This window comes from Malaclemys terrapin, chromosome 8 (assembly GCF_027887155.1).
Source record: "Malaclemys terrapin pileata isolate rMalTer1 chromosome 8, rMalTer1.hap1, whole genome shotgun sequence".
In the NCBI taxonomy this organism is placed as follows: domain Eukaryota; kingdom Metazoa; phylum Chordata; order Testudines; family Emydidae; genus Malaclemys; species Malaclemys terrapin.
This window is the reverse complement of record NC_071512.1, coordinates 33,882,892-33,895,291: the sequence shown is the minus strand read 5'-3', so window position 1 is coordinate 33,895,291 and position 12,400 is coordinate 33,882,892. Positions and strand designations below refer to the sequence as shown.

The 12,400-nt window shown below is 49.1% G+C and overlaps 1 protein-coding gene across 1 annotated transcript in view; it reads left to right on the top strand.

Annotated features, from left to right (window-relative positions):
• HSPA9 (heat shock protein family A (Hsp70) member 9) overlaps window positions 1–12,400 on the top strand; it is a 39,035-nt gene that overhangs the window by 5,834 nt on the left and 20,801 nt on the right. The window contains exons 3-7 of the mRNA XM_054036926.1: window positions 647–734; window positions 853–1,034; window positions 9,552–9,676; window positions 11,501–11,574; window positions 11,660–11,766. Of these exons, the coding sequence (XP_053892901.1) occupies window positions 647–734; window positions 853–1,034; window positions 9,552–9,676; window positions 11,501–11,574; window positions 11,660–11,766 (576 nt within the window). The remainder of the gene's footprint in view (window positions 1–646; window positions 735–852; window positions 1,035–9,551; window positions 9,677–11,500; window positions 11,575–11,659; window positions 11,767–12,400) is intronic.

The following is a 12,400-nucleotide window of genomic DNA, read 5'->3' as shown; positions in this document are numbered from 1 at the left end:
TAGGTGAATTGAGAAAATACTATTTCTTTTGTTTACATGCAAATACTTTTAATAAAAAATATAAATTGAGCACTGTACAATCAATATATTTGAAAATGTAAAAAAATCCAAAAATATTTAAATAAATGGTATACTATTATTGTTTAACAGTGCGATTAATTTTTTTATCGCTTAACAGCCCTACTTATTTTAGCTTAATTCTACTTGAGAGGGAATAAGGCCTTTCATATGAAAGATTTGATGTTTAGAACTGACTTGACATCAGTCTTTGAAGGACCACATTCACAAATAACGTACAGACTCTTAAGTATGTAAAGTGTGATGCTAGCCAATAAAAAGTCCAGGGGATTTCACAGTGGAACGTAGAAAACAAGTAAGAATTTAGACACAACAAACTCCTGGGATGACCAAATCTAATACAGAACCACAATTTGATGATGCCAAGTTGATTTCCAACATAAGCTGGGTTGTTCTCCAATTTCCTCTTACTCTAGAGTGGAAAATGGATTTGCTTCCCCAGCTGTAGGTAGAATCTGGTTGAAAGGTAATTCCTGGCAAGATGATGCGGGGAGGGGAGGAGAGAAAGCTTTCTAGTTGTTTCACCGGTTGCAGTAACCCTAACATTAGTTTTAAATATATTTTACAGCTCAGAAGCAGTCAAAGGTGCTGTTATTGGTATTGATTTGGGCACAACTAACTCCTGTGTAGCAGTTATGGAAGGAAAACAGGCAAAGGTGAGTAACTAACTGATGACTACTAGTGTATAACAATCTGTATCTAAGGGAGGGAATCAGTGCTGCCACTTTCACAGGTAGTTTTCCTGGGTTATAGCCTCTTAACGTTTTTATGTAGGTGCTGGAAAACGCCGAAGGTGCCAGAACAACCCCATCTGTTGTAGCATTTACAGCTGATGGTGAACGATTGGTTGGGATGCCAGCTAAACGACAGGCTGTAACTAACCCACAGAATACATTCTATGCTACTAAACGTCTCATTGGACGGCGCTATGATGATTCTGAAGTACAGAAAGATATGTAAGTAGAACTAATTAAAGTTATTCCCCTGTTCTGGAAAGAGAATTTGTAGAGTGCAGTGCGCCCATGCATGGCCTAAAACAAAGTGCTGTTTGCACATGGTGAGACGTGGTACTCCGTGCGTAGTGTCCCACATGTTGATTGCTCATATTCCTCAAAAGTTTAGCCTGTGTTTCACTGCATTTATTAATGATGCTTTTTAAGCTTTCAGGGGTGGACTCATAAGTGTAATTGGTTCTTGACAATGCAATATAGCTGGTTTGGTCTGCATTGGCAAGAAGAATGGATCAAATGACAAAGTGCTGACTGTACTTTGTACTGTTCAGAACCCTGAGCACCCCTGCCCTGAGGGTTTCCTGTATCTCACTTTCTGATTGAATCCTCATGCTATAGAACACTGCACACATAATGTTCACTGAATTACAAGGAAGGTTCTTCTTCGAGTGCTTGCTCATATCCATTCCATTAGGTGTGTGCGCGCCGCGTGCACGATCGTCGGAAGATTTTCTACCCTAGCAACACCGGCGGGTCGGCTGTGGAGCCCCCTAGAGTGGCGCCTTCATGGCGCTGAATATATACCCCAGCCGACCCGGCGCCCCCTCAGTTCCTTCTTACCGCCCCTGACGGTCGTTGGAACTGTGGAGCGCGGCATAGCTGTTCTCCACTCTCCCTAGCTTAATTAGTTATTCGCAGTTGTAGTTATAGTTATAGTTCTAGTGTTTGTAGTTTAATAGTTAAATAGTTTAAAGTTGTTAGATTTGTTATAATAGTCCAGGGGACTAAGGGGGTCGTCGCCCCCTTTCTCCCCCGGCCGCGGGCCCGGGCTCATGCCCAGAGCTCCCGGCTTCAAGCAGTGCGCCTCCTGCGCTAAACCTATGCCCACGAGCGACCCGCACGACTCCTGCCTGAAGTGCCTGGGAGAGTCCCACCAAACAGATAAGTGCAAGATCTGTAAGGCCTTCAGACCAAGGACCAAGAAAGAGCGGGACTTTCGGCTCCGGCAACTCCTGATGGAGGCGGCACTTAGCCCGGACACTCCTTCTACGAGCCAGGCCCAGGCACCTAGCGCCTCGGTGCGCAGTGCCCCAGCAGCACCGGCAATGCCGACAACGCGGGCGGTGTCGGACAAACCTCCCCGGCACCGGACCTCGTCGGCACCGCAGCAGGCACCTCGGCGCCGGTCATTATCCCCGGGGCATAAAAAAGCCCATAAGACAGGGACCTCTGTACCGAAGACGCCGGCTCCCCCAGTGCCGGGGGTAGAGCCGAGTGCGCCGGTGGAGCACCGGAAACAGGTGCCTCCAGCACTGTCGACTCCGGCACCGAGGCCGTTGAGTCCGGTGCAGATAGCGTCTCCACCGAGACCGGCGGTAATACAACTCCCGTCGACTCCGGAGACCTTCGTGGTGGCGAGAGACTTGATAGCTCTCACAGAGCCGGCACCGCCTCAACCACTGGCACCGACGGCACCGTTGACCCGCCCGGTCCAGTCAAGGGGGAAACCTGCCTTGATGCGCCCTCCATCACAAGGGCTGGAACCTCAGCACCGGTCCAGGTCCAGAAGCAGGTCCCCACGCCGCTCGCAGTCCCGGCACCGAATATCACCTCGGCACCGGTCGTACTCGCGGCCAAGATCTTCGTCGCGGCACCGGTCTACGTCTCGGCACCGCTATAATCGTCGGCACCGATCAACGTCGAGACGTAGTTCTCGGCACCGCTACGGTCGACGCTCGACGTCGAGAGGCCGCTCCCGGCACCGGGCATGCTCCAGGTCCTCGTCGAGGTCCAGATCCGGCTCCCGGCACCAACGAGGTCATCGGCACCGATCGCGGTCCCGGCACCGTTCGCCGGCACCGCACAGAGATAGATCATCTCCGGACCGGTACCGTGCGGCACCGCAGCCCACGGGGGTCGTTTCATCTCTCTCGGCACCGCCATGGCCGTCAAGATCGGTGTCTCGCTCCTCGGAGGACCTGTCGAGATCGGCATACCCCCCTCAAGGGCAAGCCGAGGAACGGAACTTGGGCCATTGGCAGGAGATGGCAGAGGACCACTCTCATGGACCATCTCACTGGTCATTTTGGACCCCGTGGGCGTACCACCAGGAGCAAGGGGCTCCAATACCATCGACCTCTCGCTCGGGTCACTCGGTTAGAAGGGCCCCAGAATCCACCATCTCTCGGCCTCCGCCAGGGGGCATGGAGGCTTCCGTGTCCACGCCACCTGACACCATAGACCCGAGTACAGGTGATGCTCCGGCCCAAGAGCAGGGGGATCAGGACCCCCCCTTGGATCCAGTACCACCGGAGGCGTCTTCCTCCTCCTCTCCGGATGAGGCAGTGGCGGGCACTTCATGTACGGGTCCCCCTCCGATAAATCTTCGGGCTCACCAGGATCTCCTGCGTAGGATGGCCCGTAATATGGACCTGCAGGCGGAGGAGATAGTGGAAGTACAGGACCCTATCGTGAACATCCTCGGAGCGGATGCCCCATCGAGGGTGGCGCTACCCCTGATCCGCACGATACAAACCAATGCGGATACGATATGGCAAACTCCTGCCTCTATCCCACCCACAGCGAGAGGGGTGGAAAGGAAGTACTTTGTCCCGTCTAAGGACTATGGGTACTTGTATACCCACCCCCAACCGTGTTCACTGGTGGTGGAATCAGTGAACGCACGAGAGCGCCACGGCCAGCAGGCTGCAGCGCCTAAATCAAAAGAGGCTAAGCGGCTCGATTTGTTTGGCCGTAAGGTTTACTCAGCCGGAGGGCTGCAACTTAGAGCGGCGAACCAACAGGCGCTATTGAGCCGTTACAATTTTAACTCCTGGAACTCTATGGGGAAGTTTAAGGAGTTGATTCCCCAAGAGTCCAGGGAAGTTTGGAGCCATGGTAGAGGAGGGTAAGAAGGTGGCTCGGACCTCCTTGCAGGCCTCCTTGGACATAGCAGACTCAGCTGCGAGGACCCTGGCTTCGGGTATCGCTATGCGGAGGATCTCCTGGCTTCAAGTTTCGGGTTTGCCTCCGGAGCTACAGCAAACCCTACAGGATCTGCCCTTTGAGGGACGTGGATTGTTCTCGGACAAGACGGACTCTCGCCTGCAGAGCCTCAAGGACTCGAGAACAATCATGCGCTCCCTGGGGATGCATGTTGTGGGCCCTCAGCGCAGACCATTTAGGCCGCAGCCTCAGCGCTTCTACCCCCCCCCCCGCCTCGTCAGAGACAGGACTCGACCCGGAGGCGAGGGCGAGGTGGTAGAAGAAGGTGGGCCGGCCCTCAACCCGGCCAGAACCAGGGGCCACCTAGACCACCTTCAGGCCCCAGGCAGAACTTTTGAAGGTGCGGTCGAGGACGGCGCCCCAGTCATCCCCCAGGATCCAGCCCCCTCCTTTCGGGATCGTCTCTCCCACTTCCACCGTGCTTGGTCCCTTATAACTTCGGACCGTTGGGTCCTCCGCACAGTGGAGAGGGGATACACTATCCAGTTTTCTTCTATCCCCCCCTTCCCCGTCCCTCTTCAGGGACCCTTCTCACGAGCAACTTCTTATACAGGAGGTTTCCACGCTCCTTGCTATGGGGGCCATAGAGGAGGTTCCAGTAGAGTTAAGGGGCAGGGGATTTTATTCCCGTTACTTCCTGATCCCCAAGTCCAAAGGAGGTCTGCGACCCATCTTGGACTTGCGCGGACTCAACAAATTCGTAGTAAAGTTGAAGTTCCGCATGGTCTCTTTGGGGGCCATTATCCCTTCCCTCGATCCTGGAGACTGGTTCGCCGCCCTCGACATGAAAGACGCATACTTTCACATCTCAATTTACCCACCTCACAGACGCTTCCTGCGATTCGTGGTAAACATGGTGCACTACCAATTTGCAGTCCTTCCCTTCGGCCTATCCTCGGCCCCAAGAGTGTTCACGAAATGTATGGCTGTCGTGGCAGAGTACCTTCGTCGGCAAGGGATACAGGTGTTCCCGTACCTAGACGACTGGCTGGTACGCGGTCGCACCAAGGAGCAAGTTCAAGCTCACGTCCACATAATAGTGCACACATTCAACGAGTTGGGCATCCTACTCAACAAGGACAAATCCACTCTAGAACCTACCCAGAGAATAGAATTCATAGGCGCAGTTCTAGACTCCAGACGTGCACAAGCCATCCTGCCAGACAACCGATTTGGCACCATCACGAGCCTCATTCAAGGGCTCCAGGCGTTCCCAACTACCACGGTGAGGTCGTGCCTTACCCTGCTGGGTCACATGGCCTCCTGCACGTACGTAACCAGGCATGCCAGACTTCGGCTTCGCCCACTCCAGACCTGGGTGTCGTCAATATATCGACCAAATCGGGACAGCCTGAACATGGTGGTCACGGTCCCGATCTCGGTCCTGACCTCCCTCACCTGGTGGCTAGATCACAATGTGGTCTGCGAGGGGATGCCATTTCACGCCCCACAACCCTCTCTGCACCTGGTCACAGACGCTTCATCTCTGGGTTGGGGCGCCCATCTCAACGAACACCATACCCAGGGCCTGTGGACTGCACCCCAGCTAGCCCTGCACATCAATGTTCGGGAACTGATGGCGGTGCGCCTGGCGTGCCAGGCATTTCTCAACCTCCTACGTGGCCGATGTGTGTTAGTTCTCATCGACAACACCACGGCCATGTTTTACATCAACAAGCAAGGAGGAGCACGTTCGTCAATTCTATGCCAAGAGGCCATTCGCCTGTGGGACTTCTGCATCGCCCACTCAATCCATCTCACGGCATCGTTCCTCCCTGGAGTCCAGAACACTCTAGCGGACCGACTCAGCAGGTCCTTCCAGACGCACGAGTGGTCTATCCGTCCGGACATCATACATTCCATCTTCCGGAGGTGGGGGTTTCCCCAGATAGACCTGTTTGCATCTCGAGACAACAGGAAGTGCCACGTGTTCTGCTCCCTGCAAGGTCGAGCTCCGGGCTCCCTCTCGGATGCGTTTCTCCTTCCCTGGAAAGACCACCTGTTTTATGCCTTCCCTCCGTTTCCTCTGGTCCACAAGGTACTGTTAAAATTGCGCAGAGACCAGGCACAGGTAATTCTGGTCGCTCCAGCGTGGCCGAGACAACATTGGTACACCACACTGTTGGAACTCTCGGTTCAGACACCGATCCCGCTTCCGTTGTGTCCGGATCTCATCTCTCAGGACCACGGCCGGCTGCGTCACCCCGACCTGCAATCACTCCACCTCACGGCGTGGCTGCTCCATGGTTCACCCAGGCAGAGCAGCAATGCTCGCACTCTGTCCAACAGATTCTGCTGAGCAGTAGGAAGCCCTCAACACGCACCACGTACCTGGCCAAGTGGAAGCGGTTCTCCTGTTGGTGCGAACAACGAGCCATGTCCCCGTTGCAGGCACCCATTCCTCTCATTTTGGAATATCTCCTCTCCCTAAAACAGCAGGGGTTGGCGATATCTTCAATTAGAGTTCACCTGGCCGCTATATCGGCCTTTCACCCAGGGGAACTCGCGTCCTCGGTATTCTCTAACCCGATGGTCGTTAGATTCCTCAAGGGCTTAGACCGGATGTACCCACAACAACGTCAGCCCGTTCAGACGTGGGACCTCAACCTGGTTCTCTCCAAGCTCACAGGTCCTCCATTCGAGCCACTGGCCACCTGTTCACTTTTGTACCTATCCTGGAAGACAGCCTTCCTTGTAGCCATCACCTCAGCAAGGCGCGTTTCTGAACTCAGGGCGCTTACATCCGAGCCCCCTTATACAGTTTTCCATAAGGATAAAGTGCAGCTTCGTCCACATCCTGCCTTTCTCCCTAAGGTGGTTTCTCCTTTTCATATCAACCAGGACATCTTTCTCCCGGTCTTTCATCCCAAACCACATGCCACTCGCCAGGATCAACGTTTGCATTCCCTGGACGTACGAAGGGCCCTGGCCTTCTATATTGACCGCACAAAGCACTTTAGAAAGACGACGCAACTCTTCGTTGCAGTGGCCGACCGAATGAAAGGCTCACCGGTCTCCTCACAACGCCTATCCTCCTGGATTACGTCTTGCATCCGGACTTGCTATGACCTGGCAGGTGTCTCAGCACCGCACCTCACCGCTCACTCCACGAGGGCCCAGGCTTCCTCGACGGCTTTCCTGGCACAAGTTCCGATCCAGGACATTTGTAGAGCAGCGGTTTGGTCATCAGTCCACACATTTACAGCTCACTATGCACTAGTGCAGCAGTCCAGAGACGATGCTGCTTTCGGATCAGCGGTTTTGCACACAGCAATGTCTCACTCCGACCCCACCACCTAAGTTGGGCTTGGGAATCACCTAATGGAATGGATATGAGCAAGCACTCGAAGAAGAAAAGACGGTTACTCACCGTTGTAACTGTTGTTCTTCGAGATGTGTTGCTCATATCCATTCCAAACCCGCCCCCCGTCCCCACTGTCGGAGTAGCCGGCAAGAAGGAACTGAGGGGGCGCCGGGTCGGCTGGGGTATATATTCAGCGCCATGAAGGCGCCACTCTAGGGGGCTCCACAGCCGACCCGCCGGTGTTGCTAGGGTAGAAAATCTTCCGACGATCGTGCACGCGGCGCGCACACACCTAATGGAATGGATATGAGCAACACATCTCGAAGAACAACAGTTACAACGGTGAGTAACCGTCTTTTATACTTTCTACATAATGTCTATCATATAAAAGTTGTGAGCAGATGCCTTGTGATTGGGATACTGAATAGCCATTATTTTTCATGGGAGGGAAAGGAACAGTAATTTAATGGCCACTTCTCCCTGGGATTGCAATTCAGTTCTAGTGGCTTGTCCTACTCCAAAGCTATTTTCCTCACTTTAGGAAACTCTCATAATACAAAAACATTTAATGAAAAGGAAAGCAGCATGCTTACAATTTACTAAAGGAAATACTTTATGCACTAGATAGAAAGTATCCTGTGGAATTTGTCACAGGATATCAGAGGCCAGGAGTTGAGGGATTCAAAATATGGTTAGATAAGTGGATGAGAAATATAAGCCAACCACTAGCTGACGGGGGGGCTTAGGAAAATCTTTTCCATATGTGACTTAATTGTCCACAACTGGGTTTCTTGCATCTACCTCTGAATCAGCTGGTACTGGCCACCGTCAGAGGATGGCTTCTGGACTAGGTGGACCACTGGTTTGATCTTGTTTAACAGGAATTAAAGTTTGCATAAAAGCAGTTATGGCAAAGTTTACACTGGGATTCTTAAATAAAACTGTTCAGTTTAAGTGCGCACTGGTTTTATTGTATGCCCAGAAATTCTTGTGTATTTACAACTTAATGTATATCCTTAATTCCAGCACTTTCTGCAAAATATTGCAGAAAGTTGTGTACCTGAGTCTAGAAAACAATCTTATGCAGGTATTTTATGCAAAATTACTCTGTCCAACACAGATTAGTGTGAAAGCTTTTAAACATTCTTCTGGCTTTTTAATGGTATAGGCCTTACGTTATTTTGGACTTAAGCAAGCAAGAGGCTATGATGGTTATTTTACAGCACTCGTAAAACACTGTATTTACCCCCAGAGAGCTTACAAGTCTACTGTAAATAAAGAGTTGACATAACAAATGGATATAAAAAAAAACAGAGGAGCTGGGGGATGTGAAAGGACACGTTACAATAAGACTGTTGCTGGATTAAAGTAATGTGCGCACACAATGGGTTCTAATTGTGACTTCTGTAGCAACAGCATATTTTAGCTCTTGTGTGCATTATAAAAACTGGGTGTTCTGGTAGGTCCTCACTGGAGAGGAGAGTAATGGGGGAAGGGTGGCTGTAAAGGAAAAGTGGGGAGGACAGCAGCAAGGAACTTAATGGGCAGTAAGATTGGGCTGGGTAGCTGAACGGTTGCAATGGTAGAAGGGTGGAGGGAAAGGGGAGCAACCACCAACTGCAATGCAGCAAATGAGGGCTCCAGAGTCCATATTTCAGAGTTGAGTGAAGAGTGGTGTCAGGAGTCTGACCGCCTGTATAGGTCCCTTTGGGAGGGAGCAGACTGGACAACACGGAGGTTACTCAGGGTCCTTGGCTGTAACTGATACCAGGATACATCAAAGCTGACTCAAACTGATTGGTATTGACCTTTTCCAAGAAATGCAGTGGTTTCCATCTGGGATCTTTGCAAATGGTATTTTCAGGTGCCTCCCTTACATCTGAGGCTGTTAGGGGAAGGTTTACTATAGGATCTCTCCCTTTAAAACCCAGATATCACTAAGTTTTGCCAATTTCAGGTTAACCAGCAATACTAGCTATGTATTCACAGTAGGGTTTAGACTCAGACTAAAAGGCCAGAAGGGACCATCATGATCATCTAGTCAGACCTCCTGCACATTGTAGGCTACAGAACCTCAGCCACCCACTCGTGTAATAGACCCCATAACCTCTGGCTGAATTACTGAAGTTCTCAAATCATGATTTAAAGTCTTGTGTGATGCATTCAGTGTTCTCTAGACAAACTTTACTCAATGTGAAATTCTTGTGTTTCAGTAAAAATGTTCCTTTTAAAATTGTCCGTGCCTCTAACGGTGATGCCTGGGTAGAGGCGCATGGGAAGCTGTATTCTCCAAGCCAAATTGGTGCCTTTGTATTAATGAAGATGAAGGAGACTGCAGGTTCGTACAGCAAGGTGTTTACCTTGTTTGACTTGTTTGAGCACAAGTTTAACCTTGGTATTGGAACTAGGTGTCTGATAAATATATTGGGCGTACTACAGCCATAATAAAAACTTCCTTCTTCTAGAACCCTTCTAAACCATGGCCTGAATTACATCAGATTGTGTAAGGATAAGGTAGTAAGTTATCTTTTACCCTCCAGGAGAGTGAAGGACCCTTAATTTTGTACGGACCAATTTAGGGTATTTGACCGAGTTAGAGCTTCAGGCAAAGCATTATCCTGGTTGCTCTTATTCGAAGTCTCAATTTGCAGAGTCTTGAAATACATGAGTGTTTAAAACAAAATGTCAGTCCTGTCTGCTGGCTGTGAAGGAGTGCACACTTGTCTTCATCTCTTCCAGATAACCATGCATATTGTAAAACTTGCCATTTACAGACTCCTAATACTTGCCTCCTTTAGCATAGTGATTGCTGCCACAAATAACTGCTAGCCTTTGGTCTCTACAGCAGCTATTTGACTTCCTGTTCAGACTGGGTTAGGTCCTCTGCCTAGCTAGCTGTAACATGTCAGCTTCTTAAATCTGCTGCTTTTCTACATGTGGAGTTAAGCTCTGCCCAGTTGCATTATGTGGTAAGCAGATTGATGGGAGTGGGTTGGTTCTTACATGGCTAGTTGATATCCATCAGCAAGAGAAGAAATGTTAAAGGGACCTCATGTTGTGAAGTACTTCTCCCTAGCTAGTGGTGGCTGTGGAGCTCTGCCAGGGTGATGGCCCACAGAGCTGACGATTCTTTCCCCTTCCATCCCTACTGTGATCTCAAGGAAATCCCCCAACTACAGTGTGGTGGGGTAGTTTGACATTTAGTTTTGGAACCCTCACTACTCCTCAGCTGCTGTGTGGGTTGGCGAGCACCTGTGCACCCCAATATCAAGTGATCAACAAGTAAGACTGCAAGTGGGTGACTATACATGGCTAGCAGGGATGGAAGGAGAGGCCTAGATGACTGAGTTACAGTGTGTGAGAGGTTAGAGATTGCCTCCAGATTTTGGAAATGGCGGTCTTTAGTGTTGTGCAGCAGGCCAACCCATATCCCAGATAGCCCAGTCACCACAAAGGCTGTAAATTAGATTGGATAAAATACTGTAAGGATATTAAAACAAACAAAATAAAGCACTGTGATGTCTCTGGGAGGGTAGCATGCATCCAAATACTTGCACAAGTTTGTTTGCATTTAATGATGACTTTCTACTTTCAATATTGATTGAAAGAAAACAGCAAGTTATGATACTGAATAAGGATGTGCCAGAAAACTAGGAGCTTTTCTGATTAACCATAAATTACATTTTTATTTGTCCCCATTAATCTGCGGTATATCAACCTGTTTGGAAAATATTTATACTGGACAAACAAATGATAGTAAACGGGTGGACAGTCTGTTGACCAAATATAAGACATTCCAAAGTAAAGACATAGCCTCAGAATTGTTTTCTACCGCCTATAAAAGCACAGAATTCTGCAAATGTTATAGGTGAATTCACACTAACCAGTTTTGTCTGATCACTAGTGGAAAGCATAGAAATGTCTTGAGGTGACTGTGATTCTAAGGGGTCACAAGCTCTTCCATACTGTGGCCCCCATGTTAAAAATGAAAAAAGCTTTGGGACCCTCTCCCATCTCTCCATAAAGGGAGGGAAGTCACAAAGCCCAGATTGAGGACCCCTATTCTGTTTATAGCTGAGGGAGTAGAAACAAAGTACTAACATTTTAGAGTGGGTCTGAAGTTTTTATTAATTACAATAACTTGCTGGTTTTTCTTTTCCAGAAAACTACCTGGGACACTCAGCGAAGAATGCTGTCATCACTGTCCCTGCTTACTTCAATGATTCTCAGAGGCAGGTAGGGTCACAAGCTCCTGGATTTCCTGTGTTGGTAAGCAGAGATTTTAACTTCTCTCACTGGTCAACTTTCTTCTCTTTTTCAGGCTACTAAAGATGCTGGGCAGATTTCTGGACTCAATGTTCTGAGGGTGATTAATGAACCAACTGCTGCTGCCCTGGCTTACGGTCTAGACAAGGCTGAAGACAAAGTGTAAATATCTGCTAGTAATCCCCATCCCTCTTAGCCAGAGCACTGTAGGGTTCTGTTTTCTAAATAATTTAAGACTTTGTGCTGCTTAAGATACTAGTTCATACCCTATTGCTAAACTAATTCCACAGTAATAAAAAAAAAAAAAAAAACCCTGAATCTTAGATGTTCATTCCAAAACTGCATCTTAAATTAGTTAGCAGTAGCTCCACAGCAGCACAACTGCACACCACTAATTTAAGAACACTCAACTGTGGTTAGTAATAACTTCTTAGCATGGTTCTTCAAGATGATTGAGTTGACAGGTTCCTTATATTTAAGATTAAATTGGCGTAAAAATCTCTATCCAGGTTCTGGTTTACTGGAAAGCATTTGTTTCCCAATGTACCTGTTAAGAGATTAGTTTTATTATCCTCTGCATGTCAGTATTACCATAACAGTTTTGCTGTGATAGAGCTTACAAACTGTAAATTCATGTTATTGAAGAGAATTGTTCATAGTTTACAGTGCTGTGTAAGCGCTCTCTGCTTCCTCTGGCCTTTCCCAAAACCTGTCTCATAACTGTGAAATGCCTGGGCTTTAGCTCCATACCTTAATTTGCTTGTGACTTTATGGGGGGCAAACCACAAATGCGCTC